The 23,540-nt window shown below is 39.8% G+C and overlaps 1 protein-coding gene across 4 annotated transcripts in view; it reads left to right on the top strand.

Moving 5' to 3' along the window:
- Positions 1-23,540, top strand: part of DOCK8 (dedicator of cytokinesis 8) — a 125,813-nt gene that overhangs the window by 49,444 nt on the left and 52,829 nt on the right. For all 4 annotated transcript variants that reach the window (XM_060237419.1, XM_060237417.1, XM_060237418.1 and 1 more), the window contains exons 10-21: positions 599-679; positions 2,077-2,236; positions 3,509-3,648; positions 3,998-4,091; positions 4,515-4,677; positions 8,146-8,263; positions 10,522-10,592; positions 12,424-12,562; positions 13,114-13,215; positions 14,963-15,058; positions 18,351-18,585; positions 19,872-20,036. In XM_060237419.1, coding sequence (XP_060093402.1) covers positions 599-679; positions 2,077-2,236; positions 3,509-3,648; positions 3,998-4,091; positions 4,515-4,677; positions 8,146-8,263; positions 10,522-10,592; positions 12,424-12,562; positions 13,114-13,215; positions 14,963-15,058; positions 18,351-18,585; positions 19,872-20,036 — 1,564 coding nt within the window. The remainder of the gene's footprint in view (positions 1-598; positions 680-2,076; positions 2,237-3,508; positions 3,649-3,997; positions 4,092-4,514; positions 4,678-8,145; positions 8,264-10,521; positions 10,593-12,423; positions 12,563-13,113; positions 13,216-14,962; positions 15,059-18,350; positions 18,586-19,871; positions 20,037-23,540) is intronic.

Genomic DNA, 23,540 nt, shown 5'->3' with positions numbered 1-23,540 from the left:
TGATAAAGTTCTAATCCATTGATTTACCAGAGATGGGTTTTTATCTATTAGTGTTATAATACAAGTCTTTTAGCTGTAGTAAGGACACAGAGGGTCCATTTTCATTGAGAAGCATAGTGTTAGAACTGCAGTCTGTATTTGTTCAGATCTATTTAATCTGCTCTTGAGTTATCTTTTAATACTCTAATATATTTAGCATAAGGTTTCCCCCAGTTAAATTATGATGCTTATCATGTTGAACTTACATACAGTGTTGTATGAAATCAATACCAGATTAAATTTTTATAAAAGGTATGAATCTTCTAGTTCAAGGTTTTGACCTATAATATTTAAATTGTTTATTTAGTTCAAGATTTTGACCTATAATATTTAAATTGTTTATTTAGTTCAAGGTTTTGACCTATAATATTTAAATTGTTTATTTAGCTTTCTGCCAAGGTAACCAACACAGTTGCTATAGGTCACAGTCCCCCCCCCCCTGTTTTTTTAATTCAGTGTGTTAAACATATAATTTGTTATTAAGTAACTGTATTGAGTCTGAAGTTCTAACAAAACATTGTATGTTATTTTATGTTATTTGGATTGTGAATTTTGGTAGATTGAAAAAGTCCTTCAACAAGGAGAAATTGGAGACTGTGCAGAACCCTATATGGTTTTAAAAGAAAGTGAAGTTGGGAAGGTATGTATTGTACACTGAGAGTTCTTCAGTGAAACCACATAGATTAATAAAACATGCACTGGAAAAAGGGTTGATGCCAAAATAAGTTTCATTTAGGTTTTTTTAATTGATGCAGAATTGTGTTATTTTGTTTTGCAAACAAAATACAATATGTAAGATTCTTTGAATTCCATAGCATTTCTTCTGCACAAATACACTTCAGATCTGACTAAGAAAGAGATGACAGTATCTGGAACACATTGGTATGTTCCTGTTAAAAGATATCTATCAAATTGCTGCAGACTGATTTTAATTGTGTATATCCCTGTCAAAGAGGACTGCTGTAGGAATAGTAGTCCCTCATATAGGCTACCATCCTGTGCCCTATTAAGTAGGGTGAATGCCTTGTCTGCATAGGTTCAGTACCCTTAACTCTGTGTGAGATTGTGGCATTACATTGTTGCCTCAGTTCAGACATAATGCAAAACCATACTTATGTGTTTATGAAATCATTATTCGGCTTGCAAACAATCTCTGAACATCCTGGTTTGCCTCATTAAATTCTAGTTGCATTGCTTTTGCTGTTTCTGGGATCTCTGTAACTGGAGCAAAATATCTACTATGCCTTTGTAAGAAAGAAGGAATGGCTAGAAAGCTGATTGAGGGACATTCTACATCTTTAGATAAATTTATCTAAAGGATGTAAGATGTTCCTCAGTCGGCTTTCTAGCCATTCTTTTTTTCTTACAAAGGCCGAGCTCAGCTGTGGGATAATAATCAGCTGTGAAAATAGGCCATTCTGTCTCTGTAGTATAGGCTCGTCTTCTTGCTTACACATGTCTGATGTATGTTTTGCCATCAGTGTTTGCATTTTGATTCCAGTGACACCTTTAAGACCAACAAAGGTTTATTCAAGGTATTAGCTTTCATGTGCAAGTACACTTTCTCAGATGAAAGTTCATACCTTGAATAAGACTTCATTGGTCTTTAAGGTGCCACTGGAGTCAAACTTTGTTTGGATTCCTCATATTGTTCATAGCATCCTCGTGAAAAGGCACAAGAAGGAACCGGTTAAGCCTGAAATGAATATTTGAGTGATGGAATTCATTTGAGGCACCATGAACTGTGGAAAACTTTAGTGGATTATAAAGCTTGTGTTAGCTCTCTTTGCTGTTTCATTAAACATATGCAGAAAGATTAAAGGGATTTGGAGCAGAAGCTGCCAAAGCAGGCTTGGTACAATAGCCTTATTGGTTAGAACATGTTCTAATTATGTTCATTTGGTACATTGACAAAGGAATTGACCAATATCGTTGTTTAATAGACTTTGAAAATTGACTTTCAAGAGATCCCTGTTTTGAGTATTTGCATCCATAACTTGAAATATTCTTGCTGACATCCTTTGCCTTATGTTTTAGAACAAAGACAAAGTTGAGAAACTAAAGGTACAAGCTGAGTCCTTTTGTCAGCGTTTGGGAAAATACCGCATGCCTTTTGCTTGGGTTCCCATAAACTTAGCAAATTTCTTCAATAATTCTTCACTGGAAAGAGATGTAGCAGAGTTAGAAGTTTTAAATGGTAAGTGTAAGAACTAAGTTTAACAACTGTGTGTTTAGATATAATATGTAATCAAGAAAAAGAGCTTTGCCTCAGCTTCCACATTTTGAGATAAAGTAGTGTATATCCTTTATCAATTTTGATCTCCGCATAACTAAGCTGAAATAGAAATACTCTTACATGCCTCGGAATTAAAACAGAATGTCTTCTTGATTGGCAGTGAATAATTAGACCTGTTGAACTGCTGCTAGTGCTGCATTTGGCATACAAGAGCTAGTGTGACCTAATATGTAGTGTGTTGTGCAGAGGCCAGAGTACATGTTATATTTACCAGGGTGCATCCTACCAATCCAGTAATTAAAGTTTATTCATTTAATTTATTTTAAAAAGTATTTATATCCCACCTATCCTTTGGACTCCAATAAGAAGTCTTCTTCCACTCTTAAGCAGCTTTTCTCCAACTTCAAATTGTTCTTTCAATGGAGGAAGAACTCCTTGAGTTGGAGTAAGGCTGCTTTGAGGGTGATTAGGGTGACCCCATTACCTGCAAATGTTGCCTTGTGATGACTCATCTCCATCACTATTTCTCAATAAATTCTACTTCTTGATCTCATGGGGTGTCTCCATCACAGCACCAGGCCCCTCAAGGGACACGTGGTACTGGTGTTTACCATCCTTCTGTTTTTCAGCAGCAGTAGGGACACATCATCCTGGGGAGACATTCTTCTGCTGTAATGAGGGGTGACTCCATTGTTTACTTCTTTTGCCAGAAGGCAGTTGCTGGAATCTAACACCAAAGCAGTTGAACTAATTTGTGAGCCTATTGGTATCTAACATCACCAGAGTTGGCATGAGAGTGCCTTATTCCTCCTTAACTTCTTCTTGTTGTAATATCTCCATGATGAAGTGTTCTGATGAACTCCAAAGCTTGCACTTTAAATTTGTGTCAGATAAGTCATCATCTCACAGCCTGCCCCAGTTTGTCTTCTGTGAAATACTTCCATATCTTGCAGGTTTGTTATGAGAGTGAATGAGACATGGAGGGGTTGACACGTCTGATGTGTATTGTAAATCCTGTAAATAACATTTGCCATCTTACCTCAAGTTAAAACTAGAGATGCAGAATTCATTTCTGGTTCAGAATTCAGTATCTTGGTTTCAAGTCAAGATGATGTAAACAAAAAGACAGTAATTAATTTCCCGAAAGTGTACAACATAGAGCCATTTTTATCATGCCTCCTGATGGACTTTAAATGCAAAAGTAAGATGCATTTGCAATTTTCACTCCTGAAGGTAGAAGTTCCACTGGTGACCGAAGAACAATGACAATGCAAGCAAGGAGACTTTCTGAAAGAAGTGTTGGCTCAGAAGATGCTCCTGCCGCACCCACTTTCAAAACTACCACTCTGACAATCAACACATTTTTTAAACAGGTACAGTAAAGTGCAGTGACAACCAGATCTATTTTACCTATTTTTTCTAGTGTGTCTAACAAGCCATATCTAGAGATTCCTTATATTCTAGCTTAATTGTGTACTGCTTACATTTCGTCTATTCATCTTTGTAAAATTTGAGGAATATATATTTTGCTATTGAACAGAAAAATAAGCTGAGTCTCAGTTTAGAGTGTCGCATACAACAAAAGAATGAACATAGAGTGCTCATGCCTGCCAACAGAAGTCACCGCTTTTACTCTGGCAGATACTTCAGTAGTCTTTAACATATAGTTAATTAGGAGGGAGGGAAGATAATATATCATTGTCAAATTTATTTCTTTTACAGGAAGGAGACAGACTTAGTGATGAAGACTTACTTAAGTTTCTAGCTGACTACAAAAGATCTTCCTCCTTGCAGAGAAGAATGAAGTCTATACCGGGTATGGCCAATAGACCCATTTTTCTGGGAACTGATCAGATGTTGTAGCAGGCAAATCTTCCTCCTGTTGTGAGAATCATGCTGGAGCATTTCTTTGGAATGCTCTTTCAGGGGCTTCTTTCTCCTGCTCTTGGGCTAAAGCACAGCTTTAGCTCTTTCCTTGTAAGCCCATGTCATCTCTTTTCATCCTAGTTATCATTTTCTCTTGCAAGCATTTTACCTGTTTGCCTTCTCCTCACCTCTCTTCCACTAAATCAGGCAGGAAGGGCACATTTTCAAACTGTAGTGAGGATCATTCTTGCACCTTCTGCAGGTTGTGTGTATGCTGGAGCCTCTCTTGCCTCTTTGCTTGGATCTGGGATCCCTCCCACAACTTGCTTCCTTTTGATGTAATAGTCAGCATTCATTGTATTTTGTATTAAAGGATTGGTTAAACTGGAGATCTTGCCTGCTCTGGAAGCTCTCCCTTGTTGTCTCAGCACGGAATTATTAGAGGTGAAGCCTTTCCCTGAAAACCGCAGCCGCCCTCATAAAGAAGTTCTGGAATTTCCAGTTCGAGAAATCTATGTCCCCCATACTGTGTATCGGTAAGTAAAACGTTTTCACCACTGTCTCTCTTTCTGGATTAGGAAGTGTGGGCAGAAATCCAATGTGTATCTCACTGGGGATCCTTTACATTTACAGCACATTGCTATTGATGGGATGCACACCCTTGTCCCCTTCAAGTGCAACTAGTCTTGTGTAAATACCCTTTAAGTTCTAATCTTAATGGCAGCAGTGGCAACTCTGAAAAGGTGAGAAGGCTCATGTCATTCAGAGTATTGGATCAGTGTCTTGCACATGACTTTTAAGGTTATGAGAAGTTACTGCAAGTAACGGAGAAATGTTGGCAATGAGAAGAGGAGAGAAACAGTAACAGAACAAAGTAATCTTGAAGGGGACTGCAAATGAATTTCACAGTCTACTTATGCATCTTATGAAGAAGTACCTCTTTTGCCTATTCTGAGTTTTGTGCTATATCATTTCCAGTCCAGTGAATATAATAAATATGCTAAGTATCTCACCACTCAGAATGGAATTCTGGCTACGTAGCCAGGGTTGTTTTTGAGTCTTATATTTGTATATGCATTTCCAGAGTAAAATGGATGTTGTTATTCTTTGTTTTAATTGAAAAGAAACCCAACACATTCTATCAAACTCTGCTTAGCATAATGCAGACCACAGGAAATAAAACTCCCACATATGAACTGCTTATTGCAGCATTTCCAGCTGATTCACCACATCTGATATGCCATAATAACATAATAAAGAAACAGTGAGAATTATGGTGGGATGGTGATAGTGCAGAAGCAATCAGTTCAGAAACTGAGTGCATTACGAGCTGTTTCCCATTAACAAGGGAAGTGTTAACATATACTTGACATTTGTGCTATCATCCATTTGAAGACAGCTCATCATATAGTTGTACTGACTGGATTTAATTTGCTTGAGTTTACAAATAAATAAAACAATACAACCGAACACATAGATTTTATTTTTTGATGATGACTATCCTCAAGAAGATATGAAAGATGGAATGCCCTTCCCGCAAGTTTTTTTTATACCTGTTAATTGTAGTTTATGATTAACATTTCAAAAAATGAATCGACTGTTTGATTAATCAGAGGCACTGTAGTTGTTGCTGTCATATATGTTTGTGTGTGTGTGTTCTAAGTAAACCAACAAGCATTCAGATTTTTTAAAATTACTTTTTGGTTTTAATTTTTTAATCCTAACTTGCTTTTTTAAACCCGAGTGTCTTGCAACAATACTGCAACATACATAGTAAGCAGACCAAACTATTAATTTGAAAGGCTTTTGAGCAGAAAGACATTCATGCTTAATTCTACCATTAAAATCCATAAGGTGTTATAACTGGTAACTTTGGTTGGTTTGCACTCATTGATTTCAGCTAGGCTGTTGTTTTGGGAATAGATATGTTGTGCTGGCAGTGTTACTGTAAGCATTCTGCTTGTATGTTTTTTGATTCATACACTTTAAAAGACTTTTCATAACAATAAATGATTTTGTTTATTCAAGCATAACAATCAACTGTGCTGAATAAATATCCTTAAACTTTAATGTAAGTTCTATAATTAAACCATTAAATAATTCTAAAATTTGATTGCGTTGGTAGCTAGCTTCTGAGGAAGAATCCTATGCCTTTTAATTTAGTGGCTGACATGCAGAGATTCCCATGGCACAGCTCTTTCTCATGGGACTCTTTTTGCTAATAGATTTTTATTTGAGTTTTTAAAGGAATACAGAATAGAAAAAAGAGGAAAGAGCCAACTACAAATTATCAGGAAGTAAGATAAAGCATAACTCTGATAGTAATTCTTTAACATGCCAAGGCCCCTCCCTGCCCCAAACCCCACCCTATCCTGGATCCTCCCCCAAAGTCTCCAGGTGATTTCCAACACAGACCTGGCAACCCTATAAAAAGAATACATCATTCAAAATGTTTTCTTGCATACACAAAGCCTACCATCAGTTATGCAGTGAAGATCCTTGAACTGTGGTGGCACTTGCTGTTAAGGCAGCCTCTTAAAAAATCTGCACAGCCAATAAGATCTCCAAGGACCAATCAGAAGCCCTGCTGTGCAAAAGGTCCCTCTAGCCCTGCCCACTTTCTAAAAATACTTGTGGGTGCAAAGAGAGCTGTTGGTAGGCAGCATGGCACCCACAGGTGCCATGTTGGAGATCCTTGACCTAGTAAGTAGACTGCCTCTACCAGCAGTACATACAAACTATAGGTACAATTACTTACTTATAGCAACTGATGAAAGAGCTTTGAGCTCATGGCCATCTTGGCTACTGAGACCTTGAGTAGCTCACAAAAGGAGGTTAATAATAAGTCTCTTTCAACCACATCTTTCAAATACTATCTCCACTGTTCACAGCAAGTACCAACAGACAGGAGAAGTGAATCAGCAAAAACCAACTCACTTTACTGTTGTTTTATTTTTATTCTTTTAATTGTTTTTCCACTGGGAAAGAAAGGCAGTGTAAATTGAATGATCTTATTCAGTCTTCATAGATTTTTTGATATCAAAGTAAATTAATACAAATCATTAGGCTAAATATTTCCACATAGCTTTATAATGTCAGTTGAGCTGAATTTATGGAACTTATTATAATTGTGATTTTTGGTGAAGTTCCTTTGTTTAAGATAGCTGCCATTTTTTTCTAAAACCTTTAACTTCCTGAGTGCTTTCTTCTGGCCTGTTTCAGCATATGGCTTCTGGAGCATTTGAAAGAGTCTAAACATAACTTTGTTCCTAGGTTCAGCTTGATGTCAATTACCTATGAAATTGTTCTCATACATTTTATTGAAGGTGACTTTTTCCAAAGTCTTTATCAAGGACTAGTTAAAATTGTTCACTTCTTGAAAGATGTGAGTGATCTGGTGCTTAGTCTTATCTATACATCCCTTCAGTTCCAATCTCCAAAAGGCTTTGAAAGCAAATGCATTTCCTGGGCAGAATACGGAAAACTTACCCACTGCTTTTATTTTTTGCTGGAGTCCAAGTTATTTTGGCATGCTATGTTTGTAAGATATACAAATCTTAGCAGAATCCCAAGAACAGGGACTGTGTCCATTACAGCCTGGGTTCTGTCATGGAAAGGAGGAGACCGAGACCTCTCATTGCTGGTACACTGTTTATTTTTCTTCCCTTCTTCCATACAACCAACCTTCTGTGACTACCACCCCATTTCTTTTTATCTTCTTCTTCCCTCACCTGGCCGCTCAAGCAGCTGTCCTCCCTAACCCTGGCGGCTCCTGACCTCTTAAAGGGGCTGCCGCTCCCCAGTCTCCATCACAGGTTCCTCTTAACTTCCTTAAGAGAAGTTTGGAAGAAATCAGTCTGAAGGTCACTGAGCAAGTGTAGAAAAAATGATTAAAATCAAGCAAGAACCTTCCAAATAATCTCATGTTCCAAGTTCTCTTATGTCAGTGCTTTAGTAGAGAAGGTGTTCAACTGAAATGTGATTTTTGTTTCATTGTCTTTCAGAAATCTTCTCTATGTGTACCCTCAGCGGCTGAATTTTGCAAATCGTCTGGCCTCAGCACGAAACATTACCATTAAGATACAGTTTATGTGTGGAGAAGACCCTATCTGTGGAATGCCAGTAAGATTGCTTGTAAAAGAATGCAGATCAGGTTCCCCACTTGAAGGTTTTTCAGGAGTGGAACCAAGACTGACATTTATTTACTTATCTAGAAAAGTTCTATGCTGCTTTTCAAGGAAACCAGCTATAAGCAGCTTGCAAAATATAATACAATAAAAGATGTAAGTATTATAAAAGATAATAACTAGAACCCAGTATTAAAAACCCACCTAAAGTGTAACAAAATTAAAATTGAGCCACATAAAATCAGTCTCACACAGTTCTGAAAGCAGACTATAGCTATGGTATTAAAAAATCAATTTGGCAGTTTCTAGTCCTGTGTCCTGTACAGATTTGTGGTTTCTTGTGTTTTTAGAGGGAGGGATTTATTTCAGAGCTAGATTTGAGTCCAGTAGTGGCTTAGAGATCAACAAGATTTCCAGGGTATAGATTCTTGAGATGTTGCAGATAAACATCAAATATCTAAATTTTTATCAAGGAGCTTTGCTGAGAACATCTGTGGGGCTGGCATTCAAAAAAACTAAGGTGTAAAGACATCCTAATCAGAATTAATCCTTTTAAACCCAGTGATTTAAATGAATTTAGAAAGAATTGCACTGTTAATGTTTCCATTCTAGTCTGCCTTTAAATCTATGTAGATAATGTTGTGGTTTAAAAATCTGAGACAGATGACATGTTACTGTCATATAAAGGGAGTGAAGTTGTTTACGGCCATGTTGGTCCAAAATTTAAAAATTTAAAAAACGGTGATGTCTTTTATTAGGACCAACCCAATGACACATAAAGGTGTACAAGCTTTCAGGTTCCCCAGAACCCTTCATCAGGCCAGTGAATACAAAAAATAAAAAAGGAAAAATACAGATTTCTTAGGGTATCAAGATCTTAAGATACTGTCCATCAGGGCTTTTTTTAAGTGGAAACGCACAGGAACACAGTTCTGGTTGGCTTGCTGTCCAGGTGTGTGGCCAAATGAGTCCTTCTGGGCTTTTCCTACAAAATCCGTGTGAAACAATGGTGATATCAGGGGTATGGCCTAATTGCAAATGAGCTCCTGCTGGGCTTTTTCTACAAAAAGAGTCCTGATGTCAGACCAAGAAGAATCAGGTTTCAGACTGCTGCTGGCAGGGAAGCAAGAGACAACAAAACGCTTAAACTCTGAAGCAGCAATTCCTATTAGAGTCTCCATACCCACCCTTATCCAGCAAGACTTCTGTCTCTTTGTGGAAGAAAGAGGGGGGACTATGAAAAATAACCAATATAATGAAACTTGGGTATAGTTAATTTTTAAATCTATAGTTATTTGATATGCAAAAATATACAAAAAGTAGATGGAATTGAATTGATTGTAAAGTTAAGATCAATCAAGATATACAAAATTAGAAATTAAATTCTGAGACTCCTCAGAGAAGCTGAATTTCAGCTATGATTAGATGAATAAGGTTGAACTTTGACTTCATCTTTCAAAGATTGGTCTTGAATTTTAGACTCTTCACTTCAAAAGCTGAATATCAGCTAAAACAACCTTGAAGCTGAACTATTACTTTGTGGTAGATCTTTGATGGGATGTAGATCTATTCCAATTTTTGCATAGACTTTCAGCATAAAGCAAAAATGAACAGCTACAGAAAGACACAGTAGATTTGTGTCTAGTCATTTGTTCCCATTCTGCATTCAGCAATAAGTACACTGTTAATACATGAAGTAGCTTCATAGAAAGAATATATGATCTTTCTTGGACCACAGTGAACCCAGATAACAAGGTACTGCATGAATTGTCATGTTGTCTTTGCTGTCACAAAACTGTTTTTGAATGCTGTTTAGTTGTGGGGTGATAACAATATTTGGACTATCTGTGTTGGAGAGAATAACTTTGTTGAAGAGAATAGCTTTAGAAACATATCAGAATTATTCACCAGGGAGATGGAATAGCAGCCAGTTCTCATGTGGTGTGCAGCTTTCTTTTCTTTCCCATGGAGAGCTCTGTGTAACCTGGAAGCTTGCAGGCTCCTATAGCAACCGTAACTACAATTAAATATAGTCCTTTACATTTTTAGTACTCTTTTATTTTCTGAAACCAGTGTTTTGAGTTTTATTTATTTTCAACTGGTAGTTATATTTGAAAGCGTGATTAAAAGTAAAATGTAAATATAAACTATAAATTTCCAGTGTTTACATTGTAGTAACATTGAATAAGCTTTAAATCACTGTCACTTTTTTAAAATATTGTTTTGTGTAATTTATTACATTTTGTCATGTAGATAATATTTGGAAGATCAAGTGGCCCAGAATTTGTTCAAGAGGTTTACACACCAGTTACATATCATAACAAGTAAGCTTATAATCACCATTGTTGTTGTGCTCATAGAATCTCCTGTACTTCTTTACATATTTGGCATGTGGATTTAGCTGCCATGATGATCAATGGCTCACAAACTATGAGAGAGCCAGAGAGGTAGCAGTCTTCAAGGCTGACATCTGCATTGACTCTGTTCTGCCCATTTTTATTATTTTTTTAATACATCACACTTCTTCTCAATAAGGGCTTCTCAATAAGAGAAAGGTGGGATACAAACTAAGGATGGTAGCCTGTGTTTGGAAAAGGTGGTTGTGATGGATTGTTGAGGGTTAATGTCTAACAGAGTCTGAGAACCTTCTGAATTACAGAACTTTGAATTGAACAGAATTCTTTTGAGAGAGTCAGTTAAGGAATGACAGTTGAAGAAGAGACAGTTAACCACTGACTGTGTACTGGGAAGGAGGCTATGAGAGTAGGTGGTTCAAGGAAAATCCTCATTCAAGCCAAAAAAAGGGAACTAGCTTCTAGTAAAGAGAAGAGATCCTTGCCCAGTTAACAAGAAAAGAAGAATGATCCCTGGATTGTGTAAAGAAGGATTTTGTGAACTTGGTTGTATGTTCCTGCCTTCTAAACTTTACATGTTGGTGAAACTCAGAAACCTATGCTTGAGTGTTTAAGCAGAAACTGAAAAGAAAGAAACTGTTCTCAAAGTTTTAAAAACCTTGCTGAATGGCAGAAACACTTACTGATTGGCAACAAATTATCTGTGAATAAAAATTATCCCAGTTTTATTATCTGTTTACCTCAAAAATCCTACATCTGATTCCACCGGACCTTTTCTCCTCCAAGTTGGATAAAACATTCTGCTTATTTTGAACTTTCAAAAGCCTCTCATGTGCTGTTTCAAAAACAGGTGATTTCATCTCTTCCCTCAGTTCCATATATATATATATGTGTGTGTGTGACTAAGTGGGACAGCCTTAGACAATCAAATAAGAAGAAAATAGATAAAGGGGCTGCTCAGTGAGAAATAAGACAAAAGGAAAAATCCTGCATGTGAGCGAGGGAAGAGGGCAAGATTGTCATAATGGTATAATGAGATTGCAAAATTGTATTAGTGGAAAATGGACAGTGTTTGTGATGCTGGTTGTGATGAATTACTGGGGCTCAAATGTTTGCATTGTAGTGTCTGCATAATGTACTTTGCTAATCAAATAAATGGCACTCAGAAGTGAAATTCCAAGAGGAAACCAGCACAAACATAGTAGATGTAGGGATAAGCCTGCCTATTGTTAGAGAAAGATAAAATTGCTTAATAGTTGCTGAGTTTAATGGATGATGAGCAATTGAGTCCAGGCTGCAAAATTACATGCTGTTCCCTCCCCCAAAATTTAAGGAGCAGGAATTCTTCTTCTGGACCTCATTACAGTTAATTGCAGGACTAGCAGTGATGTTAACTGGTTAGAGAGAGGATTCACACTTAATTCAAGATTCAAAAATGTGGTTTGCTGTAACCATGGCTAATATCAATGTTGATGTGATCCTAATCTGTGGTTAAGCCTGCCAGGAGGAATTTGTGTTCCAGAAAGGGGAAGGGAACTGCACTCTGCTTCACTCACTTTTAATCACTTGATCTTTTCATCACTGATGATAGTCAGGATCTGGCATTGGAGAATAGAAATTCCCAATGTCTTGATAGAGAGCCTTTTGGTTTTCTGTCTAATTCACAAAACACTGGTATTTACCTTCTATCAGTGATAGATGTTACATAACAATGAGGCTTATAAAGAGTTAGGTAAGGCAATTTGCAGTTCCATTTCATGTTTTAAAGTGTGTATGTTTCTTTCTTTCTTAAACAAAAAAGGTCTCCTGACTTCTATGAAGAAGTAAAGATAAAGTTGCCAGCTAAACTCACAGAAAAACACCACCTGCTTTTCACATTCTACCACATTAGTTGTCAGCCCAAACAAGAAGGATGTGTAGAAACTCTTCTAGGGTATTCAGTAAGTCATTTCTAGTTCATCCTGGCTTCTTGGAGAAATCAATAAATAACACTTTCCTCACAGCATTCTCTGTCAAAGTGGTGAAGTCATCAGCTACAGAAATTTTATTTCTTAACACAGGTAATAGATTGTAGTGCACCAAATAAAAATATTATTCTAACACCTTGTGCTTGGATGCAAAATTTCAGAGGAACAAATTCATCACCTGTCTTATACATGTAATGGCTGTCACCTAGGCTAGGCATTGGTGACAGCTGCAGATTTAAAAAAAAAAACAGTTAACTTGCCAAGCAGATTTGTCTGTATATATTCAACTGGGATCTAAACATTTGAGAGTGGTTTTTACAGTAAGCAAGAAGGTCTGTCAGTGATCTAGAAGCATATGTCTTCAAAGTAGTTACAAGTGACTGCAGATGTCTTTACAGTAATTGCTGTGGAGGGAATAACACAACTATCTAATCTGTTTACTTTGGGATATAATTAAACCATATCAATTTCCACAATATATACATGTTGATATAAGTAGTGATTTTTCCTTTTATCTGTTTCAGTGGCTGCCAATTCTGTTAAATGACCGTCTTCAAACAGGTCATTATTGTCTTCCTGTTGCCTTGGATAAACTGCCTGCCAACTATTCGATGCACTCAGCAGAGGTAATGGAAAAGAATTAGAAGAAAGTGCTAGGCCAGCTAAAGGATGGTTGAGTCTTTTTTCCTTCCAGCATTCTGTTATTTGCCTTCCTAACATAGAAAAGACATATACACGTGTGTGGTGTACACACATATCCTTATATAATATGTAAGTTAAATAATGTTGATATTTAACAGCTTCCTCCCCTTGCCTTCCATCCATGGAGGCTCCCAGCAGGAACAGCAATGAGGGGTGGGGTTAAGTATCTTTTTAGCTACAATTCTTAGCAGTGTCTGTGCTAGTGTGTGTGTATAGAGGGGATTTCCAGAATGATGCAAAAGATTGTATTGCCATTCTTGAGTACAAAAATTGAGCAAATAGCACATCCATACAATGGGGCTAGCCTGGAGTGTCATTCAGAGTTCTGCACACACAGTGGAATCTACAGGTTTTCAGAAAAATCTCTGTATGTTGTTAAAAACTAAACTGTTTCTGGAAACCCTCTCATCCAACTTACATGAGGTATTGGTGAAGGCACAAATATTGCATAAGTTAAACTGCATGTATAATATAGTGAGTTCTATGCAATGATGAGGCGAGGTGGTAGTGAACATAGCTCTTTTATACTATGTTGTATTCGAGCTGCCTAAAAAGATTGAAGACTGGGCCAACAGGGCCAACTATATATACACACAAAGTTCCTGTGCTAGCATGCTGTTGGATCATTCAAACCAGCAGGGGGCTCGTGACTGGAACAGGGCAGCAAGAATTTGGATCCTTCTGCCTATCGTTCCTGAGTCCCCAAGCTCAGTCCTACAGGCTCCAATGAGCCAGGTAAGAACTCCATATAATAGATACAATTCTAACCACATATCTAACAGCATGAGTTTTGGTAAAATTTTGGATCTACATGGCACCCATGCAAATACTGGCCAATAAGAGGAGCAGGTGATGGAGGAATCGTGCAGGAGAATGAAGAGAGGGGGGAGGAGACAAACTGGAACCAGAACTGCAGGTGGAGAAGGCAAGCTAGAGTCAACAGTGAGGAAGAGGGGATGTCAGAAATGACAGGGAAGAAGATAAATTAATATCCCCTCCTGTCATGGATCTCTGTCTTGTAACTTTCGTAATAGGGGCTGTCTCTTGATTTCACATTAGAAATCAAGATTATCAAAGTGTTTATATTGTTTCTCTAAGGTAATAAGTAAACTAACTCAGAGGAATATTGGAGCCTGCAGTCCTCTAAGAAATTTTTGTCAAGACTCAGAAAACTATTAAGATTCTCATGGGAAGGTCTGTAAGAGAAGAGTGAAAAATCCCGTGAATATTGTAGTAATGGACATGGACTATTCTAATCTCTGTTACTCCATTGCAACTTGTTTCACTGGAACGAAGTTCAAACACAATTGTTTTTGTCACAGAAGTGGTCCCATCAGTCTCCAAGCATACATTTGCATGAGCAATTGTTAAATATGAATTGTGATGATTATTGGCCTGCAACAGCTTTGGAATTCTCAGAGACTCTTTCATAGCAGGTGTTCTAACATTCAAACCTTTCCCAAGGCGTAGGTTATTTTCTCATTTCTTGTTGGCCAAGAAAAATGGTGAGCCTTAATTACACCAGCTGAACAAGGTAGGCATGTTTTGGTCTGGACTTTGTGTGTTAAATGTAAATTTAACACACAATATCTCAGATATCTCCTCCTCCTCCTTACGCAATGAAGCATCAGAGCATATCTACTTAATGAAAACATATTATCTTCAATACAGAAAGTTCCTCCACAGTCTCCTCCCATTAAATGGGCTGAAGGTCACAAAGGGGTGTTTAATGTTGAAGTGCAAGCTGTCTCATCTGTTCATACACAGGTAAGGGATTTTAGTTGGCAGTCTGTTATCTCAATTCTAAGCACCCATGGGAAGAGGTGTACTGAAAAATATCCCTTCAAACTTAGCATCTGGTTATGATGGCTACTTACAAAACTTAAAAATTGGGAAACTGAGGGCACAATAACGCTTAAACTTTGATAGACCCACCAAGTGCTTCCTATTTATATGAGCAAGGAGGCTTAATAATATGGCCGCATTACAAAGGTTCACAATGGTATCATAAGCAGAATTTCACCTTCAAAGTCTACTGAAGTCTTAAGTTTGGAAGGCTTAGAAGAGTGTGACTTGATTTAGGATTGTCCTGTTAAAGATGTAGTAGAGCATAAAACCTATTAAGTGGTCAAAATGTGACTGTCAAACTTTAATAAAGATCAAACCACAAAGAACTCAGTGGATTTAGAAAGGTGTAACTGTTTAGGATCACATTCTGTACTTTGCTTCTCTGCTTATTTCTAGTCTCTTTTTCTGTTTATAATTAGTAAATTTTCAATAAATTATTCTTTAAAAAATTCTATACATAGAGCTTAATGCATGCCCAGGCTGATGTGAAATAAGAATGTCTTAGCATGTGTAGAATATTATATCTTCATGTTCTAATGTTAATTTTGGAGCAACCTACAATCTACAGCATGATTTCCAGGCACTCATGAAAACCTCTTATTTTCTGGAAATTAGCCACAGAACAGATTCCATTGTTTAGGTTTGTCTTCATGGTTTCTGTGCAGTCCCACATGAGACTGTGTATGGTCAGGCCAGCTACAGAAAGGAATTCTTAAAGTTTCTAGAACTTTCTAAGCTGCTGGAGTGCTCCTCTCCCAAACACCTGAGCTGGAGAGACACCAGTTACTCCCTGAAAAGTGGACCCAAATCTTTGGTGTCAGCAGTGCCCTCTTTGGCCTCCAGGTGGCAAGAGGTTCTGAGACCATCATTAACTCCAAGGGCCATGTTGGAACCACCCATAAAGAAATCTAAAAAGAAGGCCAAACACCTTTTGCCTCAGTGTCATTCAACTCCTCAGTGCTGTCCAGCCATCTCTAGTGCTAACCTTCACCTCCTTGGCGCCAGTCTTTGTCTTCCTCTCAGATCTGTTTGCTGGTTCTTCCTCACTTGGTCTTTAGAGGCTTCACTACTGGATCCATTCTTGGCCCAGCAGTTCCAGTGGGGTCCTCATCAGGCACCTTGGTTTCTGTGGTACTTCACCCAGTGGGACCTATGGGAGAAGGAACGTTCTTGGCAGCAACCACATCAGTGGAGTATGTCCACAAAGGCTGTCAGAGCTGAGAGGTGCATTGTTAAAAACCATTCAGCTCTGAAGAGGGTACAGTTTAAAGTTCCATCCTGAGATCTGAAGCTCTATCCATTCCTTCACTAGACAAGACTATTGGCTCCTGACCTCTGGTTTCACTTGCCAACGATCTCAGGATGTACTCATAGCAACTCATTCAAATGGCCAAGGCACTGGAACTGGATGAGGCATCAATGGATTTGAAGATCACAGATGCTACCCTGAAGGTTCTCTACTCTGAGAACATGGGGCCTGTGGCCTTCTCTATGCTTCAAGGTCTTCTCAACATGATGAATGGTATCTGGTCAAAGCCAACTTTAGTCCCTGCTTCAGCCAAGAAGCTAGAGAATCTTTACAGAGTGAAGGAAGAGGGATGTGAGTTCTTAATGCAGGCAACTCCTTGGTTGCAAAATTGCTGTCTCCCAGGCAGAGAGTGGGGACTTGCACCTCACACTTGGACAAGGAGGGGCACAAGATGGATCACTGGGGAGAAAAATCTACACCTTTGTTGCCATGGGTCTCAGGGTCACCAATTTCACAGCAATAATGGGAAGGTACCAGATGTTCCTCTGGGAGTCGTTTGCACAATACTTGGACCTCCTTCCTCATGACAAGAAATCCCTGGCCAGGTTTCTTCATGCTGCGGGACTGAAACTTGGCATCCTCAGTAAGTGAGTTTGCAATCCTCCCATATGAGACTGCACAGAAGCCACAAAGATGAAAATATGGTTGTACTTAGCTTCAACATGTTCATCTAGTGGTCTTCTGTTCAGGCACTTGACACATCCCTTCCTTCTTTCCCCACTATGGGTTGCTCTGTGTAGAGGGCCTTTTCTTCATGGTGGCAAAGGGAAGACTGAGGAAGAGTCATCCCCCCCCCCCATTGCATGCCAGTTTGGGCAGGAAATGCCAGTTTTCAGTGCCGGATTAAACCCTGCAGAGGCCTCTAGGCAGTTGAAATCTTCAGGCACCCCTCGCAAACTATCTCAGAGTTGGAGCGCCCACCCCACTTCCTTGTGGTCCCCGCTGCAGCCTGCAGGCACCTTCTCAAAAGCCTCTTTGACAAAGCTGCAAGGGAGAGGCAGAGAGAGGCAAACTTGGCAACAACACCAGCAGTGGCCACACCAGGCAAGTCGTGCAAAGAAAGGCTCAGTTGCTGGCTGCGCATGCAGACAGTGAGGGCTGCAGGCAGAGAGAAAACCAGGGGGGAAAGCTGGCCCAGTGCCTCTAAAGGTGTGGGGACCTATAGGCTAGTGCCTATTTGGCCTAATTGTTGATCCAGCCCTGCCAGCTCTGGACAGGAGGGGAAGGAGTCCTCCAGTAGTTTAGGAAGTTCTGGAATCTTAGAGAATTCCCCTCCATGCCTGGCCTGCACATACACTGTTCTGTATGTGCCTGCACAGATCTCTTGATGAACAGCGGCTATAGGCAAGTACAACCATGTTTTCTTTCCAACTATCAATGAAATGATATTTTAGGGTTTCATAAGCAAACATGAATATTGATTTCAAACCTACTGTTTGGACAGAGATTAAGGGCGTTTTCGCACTGACCTTAATCGGCAGCGACGTCCCTCTTCACTGCGCAGGATCTGCACGGATTTCGCACCAATTGCTGCGGAGCACCCGGAAGAGCCGCAAAGTCCCGCGGCTTTTGCGGCGCAAATGGAAACCGCCAAAAACCAGTTTCCATTTACGCCGCAAAAGCCGCGGGACTTTGCGGCTCTTCCGGGTGCTCCGCAGCAATTGGTGCGAAATCCGCGCAGATCCTGCGCGGTGAAGAGGGACCTCGCTGCCGATTAAGGTTAGTGCGAAAACGCCCTAAATTTAAATTCCATAACAAAAGCAGTTTAGTAGCTGAACTTTAAACATGCATTTATGAAAGTGTGAAATTTACCTTACTATTTATTTAGTACGATCAGCATACATGATACTGAGTGTAATAAATGCCCCACATCATATATGTTAAACTTCCTTGTATTTACAGGACAATCATGTGGAGAAATTCTTCACCCTATGCCATGCACTAGAAAGCCAAGTTGCCTTCCCTATTAGAGTGATGAATGAGAAGATCACAGAAGCTATACTGGAACATGAGCTGAAACTCAGCATAATTTGCTTGAATTCTTCCCGTCTTGAGCCCCTGGTGTTGTTTTTACACTTGGTGTTGGATAAACTCTTCCAGCTGGCTGTGCAGCCCATGGTTATAGCAGGCCAGACAGGTACTGACAAGGTTGCAATAAATTATGTTGTAGCTGCCAAAATCTTCAGAGATACACTGGCATTAGGGTTGCCAGGTCTATGGTGCCAAAGAGTTTTTACCCAAATTGCTAGAGCATCCCTTGTCTGCTGTGCCCGGCACAATGACATCACTTCCAGGTCACAATTACAGTAAAGATTCTGTCACAATTAAAGTAAAGATTCTGAATACTGAGTTTGGCATGAACTGCTAATTACTTTCAGTATACATTTTAGAAGTTATAGAATGCTGTTAAATGTTACAGCTCCATTCATTGTGTTCTACTGTATTTCTTCCAAAATGAATGTGTTGTGTATTCAATTATTATTATTATTTGTTACTATCAGATATTTGACTGCTAAATGGTCATTGTTGTGGTGGTGGAGGGGGATGGTGAGGATGTGTGATGGTGGAGGAGGAGGATGGTGGTGGCAGTTCAGGAGTAGGAGGATTGTTGGTGGTCATTGTGGTTGTAGTGGTTGTGGAGGGTGATGGTGAGATAGATTTTGAGAAGAATGGTGATGATGATTTATGGTAGTGGAGGAGGAGGGTGAGGAAGATGGTGATGATGATTGGTGGTAGTGTGGAGAAGGAGGAGGATCCCCCCTGCCATCCAGCTCCTTGCCGGTGGGTTGTGAGCCCCAAAACCAGGGGAACCTCTGCCCCAAGTGGGAAGCTGGGACACTGGCTTAGCTGGTAGTTGGTTGTTCGGGGGAGGGGGTTACATTAAAATAAGTTGTTCTCTAAATAATGCAAAATTTTGGTGAGTAGCAAAGTGCCTAACTTTCCCCACAGAAAACAGATTTCAAAACTTTTCATGTGTTTTTCTTACGGTCACTGTCCAGCTTACTGTTTCTGGCACACTGTGATTTATTGGAGCTTGCTTATGTCAGACCTTGATTTTGCCCTCTGTCAAAGCCAACTTGCTTCATTTGAACCTTTCTTCTATAGATAGAAATTTTAAAAGGATTCTGTTAGGGGCTCATTGAAAGCATTCACTATTCCCAGTTGTTGTCTATTAGCATTTTATCACTGTGTCTTGTTCAGGTAGCTGTGTTTAGATTTACTTCAGAATCAAAATAATAATTGTGTGGCCTATTAAAGACTAACAAGTTTATTGTGGCATAAGCTTTTGTGGGCTAGAGCTCACTTTATCAGATGATTGAAATCTGGTTGTGTGCAGGAAACGTTTGTGATAAAGTAAACTTGAGACATTTCACATATTTTCTGTCTAAATAATGAAATAAATGCTTTTCTTTTGACTTCCAGCCAACTTCTCCCAGTTTGCCTTTGAATCTGTGGTTGCAATAGTGAATAGCCTCCACAACAGCCAAGATCTGAGCAAGGACCATCATGGGAGAAACTGCCTCTTAGCATCTTATGTCTACTATGCCTTCCGTCTTCCTGAAGTTCAAAGAGACATTGTCAAACTAGGTATTGCCACTGAACTTCCTGAAAAAATAAGTTGCTGTTATTTATGCACTGAATCTTCTGGCTGTGCATAGAAAATAAAGGTTCTTGATTTCCTTCTTATTCATTTACTAAAGAAGAACAGGATTAGTAGAGAGGAGAGGAATGTAGTTGATTTCAGATACAAAAAGCAAACTCTTACTAGGATTACTTAAACTGGCATCGAGGATAACAAAAGGGATTATTTCACCTTCTTGCTAAGAACTAATAGTATACCTATCAGCCTGCAGTAGATGGATGATGATGAATTGTTATGTATTAAATTTCTGAATCGCCCAATCCCTGCTACTGCAGAGCTCTGGGTGATGTACAACATTTGATAAAAACATCAGAAGCCATAAAATAAAATACATAAAGAACACTAGTGCAAAAAAACTAACAGAATCAGATGGCAAATGATGTATTATTCTGAACTGCTGTTCACCTTGTGGGCAGGGTGGGGGGAGAGGAACAGAACAAGTCTGGAGAGCAAGGAGAGGGTGCCAGCCAGAATAGAAACCATTGCTGTCCTCAGCTAAAGGCCTGGTGGAACATCTCTGCCTTAAAGGCCCTGCAGAATTGCATAAAATCCCACTGGGCTCTGATGGTGTTTGACGTAGAGTTCCTCCAGGTCAGGGCCAGGACTGAGAAGACCCTGGCCCTGGTTGAGGATAGCTGGATATCTTTAGGCCAGGGCCCACCAGCAGATTGCTATCCAAAGAGCATAGCACTTTCCCAGGGACATACTGGAGGAGATATTCCTGAATATGTGAAATCTGATGCAGTGTCACAGGTATAGTCATTTCATCACACCTGTAGGGTGGCAGGCTGCAGCAGGGGCAAGTCTCCATTGCGTGGGGCATTGGGTGAAACCAGCACTGCAGGTATAAAGTTCTCAGGAATGCCTCTATTGACCCCAGTGGGCTGTGGTTACATTCAACTGGCCACTATTACAATGCGGCAATCCCTGTTCCTTCACTGGCCATATTATGGCTAGGGCAACTGACACCATGATCCACCTCCACCCAATAGAATACATGCTGTGCTTCACCCTTCCAACAGGGATCTCTCTGGCTGCTAAGGATGGCTACCAGCCCAAATGGCTGCCAGTCCTGTAGTCCTTGGCCGTCCCTGGACCTGACCTGCTCACCTATGCCATACAGGTTGTAGCACAAATTGAAGAACATATATTCATCCACATAGACAGTAACATAAATTATTGCCCTACTCCTGGAGGAAAATGTAGTTGCATATGTGGATGATGACAACTTTGTAAAAAATCTAACAGGAATTTGAATTTGCAGATGACACTAAATTGTTCAGGGTGGTAAGAACCAGAGAGGATTGTGAGGCACTATGAAGGAATCTGTTGAGGCTGGGTGAGTGGGCATCAACATGGCAAGTGCAAAGTAATTTACATTGGGGCCAAAAATCCTAGCTACAAATACAAGCTGATGGGGTGTGAACTGGCAGAGACTGACCAAGTGAGAGATCTTGGGGTCACTGTAGATAACTCACTGAAAATGTCAAGACGATGTGTGATAAAAAAGGCCAACGCCATGCTGGGAATTATTAGGAAGGGAATTGAAAACAAATCAGCCAGTATCATAATGCCTCTGTATAAATCGATGGCGCGTTCTCATTTGGAATACAGTATACAATTCTGGTCACTGCACTTCAAAAAGGATATTATAACATTGGAAAAAGTGCAGAAAAGGGCAACTAGAATGAATAAAGGTTTGGAACACTTTCCCTATGAAGAAAGGTTAAAACACTTGGAGCTCTTTAGCTTGGAGAAACATCGACTGCGGGGTGACATGATATTGGTTTACAAGATTATGCATGGGATGGAGAAAGTAGAGAAGTACTTTTCTCCCTTTCTCACAATACAAGAACTTGTGGGCATTCAATGAAATTGCTGAGCAGTAAGGTTAGAATGGATAAAAGGAAGTACTTCTTCACCCAAAGGGTGATTAACATGTGGAATTCACTGCCACAGGAGGTGGCGGCAGCTACAAGCATAGCCAGCTTCAAGAGGGGTTTGGATAAAAATATGGAGCAGAGGTCCATCAGTGGAGAGTTACATGTGCAAACAGAAATTTGGCATGGTAGTTCTCCCTGTCAGACAAGCTGTTTAAATGCGACTTATTTCCTCAAACAATGATGTGCTATTTATGTGTACTGGTGTGTGTATCCCTAACCATACATATCACTTCTTCAGGTTGTGTGCTGAATTGCTAACAACATGGTCTCTCAAATACATAGCATTTCAGATTGAGTTATCAAAACAAGTTTAGTAGAGAACATTTTCAGAAGCATCACATTATTTATTCCTTCAGTGTCTCCTAAATAGCAACCATCACAGAGAGGCCTACTGAATCTGAGTATAAACCTGGGAAAACCCAGCTTTCCTGGGCAATCCGCTCTAGCCTGAGTGCATGTGTAGGAATAGCTAGATCCTAATTCAGATTATGGGGGAAGTTTGCTGTTGATGCATGGCCAGGGAGGTTTTGCTAAAAATCCATACAGTTGATTCAGAGCATTCTTATGTCCAGTTTATACATTCCTGAGAGCCAATCAGGGAATCATTTTTTGGACCAAACCACAGCAGCTAATGAACCATGTATTTGAATGCTTTCCTATGGAAAACAGTCCTTGGACTTACAGCTAGTAAATGAGAAAGATTCTATACAGCTAGCCACTTGCCTATGTTTCTTCTGTGTGCTAAGTGGAATTTAAGTGTTCCAACCAGTTTCCCTTGTTCCTCTTGCACAGAAGCCAGGCACCAGTCTCCTGAGCCAGTATGCAGCAGTGATCTGAGGGAGACAAGCAAGAGGGAAGATGGGCAAATGAGCAGCATTGTGGCTCCTCCTAAGTGTTCTGCCCAGTTCCTCAAATGAATGGCACTTAGAAGGAGCTATCTCTGTTCATCTTCCCCCCTGCTTACCTTTCTTAGTGCAGCAGCAGGAGCAGTGACTGCAGAAGACAGCTGGCACATCCTTTCTCTGGTGATAACTGGAGGGAGGAAGAAGAGGATCCATGACTTACCACCACCCCACAAGTAGCGGGGCATGCATGTAGAGGTGTCACAACTCAGGAGTGTATTACCAATTGCTGCCACCACTCTGGGTTAAGGGTTTCCCTTGAGAAAGCTCAGAGTTCCCTCCCAAACCCCTCAGGCCTCCTGCAGTTTAGGCCAAATAATAGGCGTGAGGACCAGGCAGAGTGAACAGGAAAAAAAAGGTTTATTTAAAAGTCAGTGCAATATAACAAACAAGGTGCATAAACAGTAAAAGGGTGAAGGGAAAATAAACAAATGCCCCAACGTGTTTTTCTATGCAGTCCCTACTCTAATACAACACTTACCCCCTTGGGTAAGGGTCTTTCTCCTGCTTCAAGCTCTCCAGGCTACAGACTGCCTCCAGCTCAGCCTTCCAGGAAAAGAACACCCCCTTCCTAGGCTTGGCCCTTTTATCTTCTCCTCCCAGG

This window comes from Heteronotia binoei, chromosome 4, assembly GCF_032191835.1.
Source record: "Heteronotia binoei isolate CCM8104 ecotype False Entrance Well chromosome 4, APGP_CSIRO_Hbin_v1, whole genome shotgun sequence".
NCBI lineage: Eukaryota > Metazoa > Chordata > Lepidosauria > Squamata > Gekkonidae > Heteronotia > Heteronotia binoei.
The sequence above is the reverse complement of the archived record's forward strand: the minus strand, read 5'-3'. Positions and strand labels throughout refer to the sequence as shown.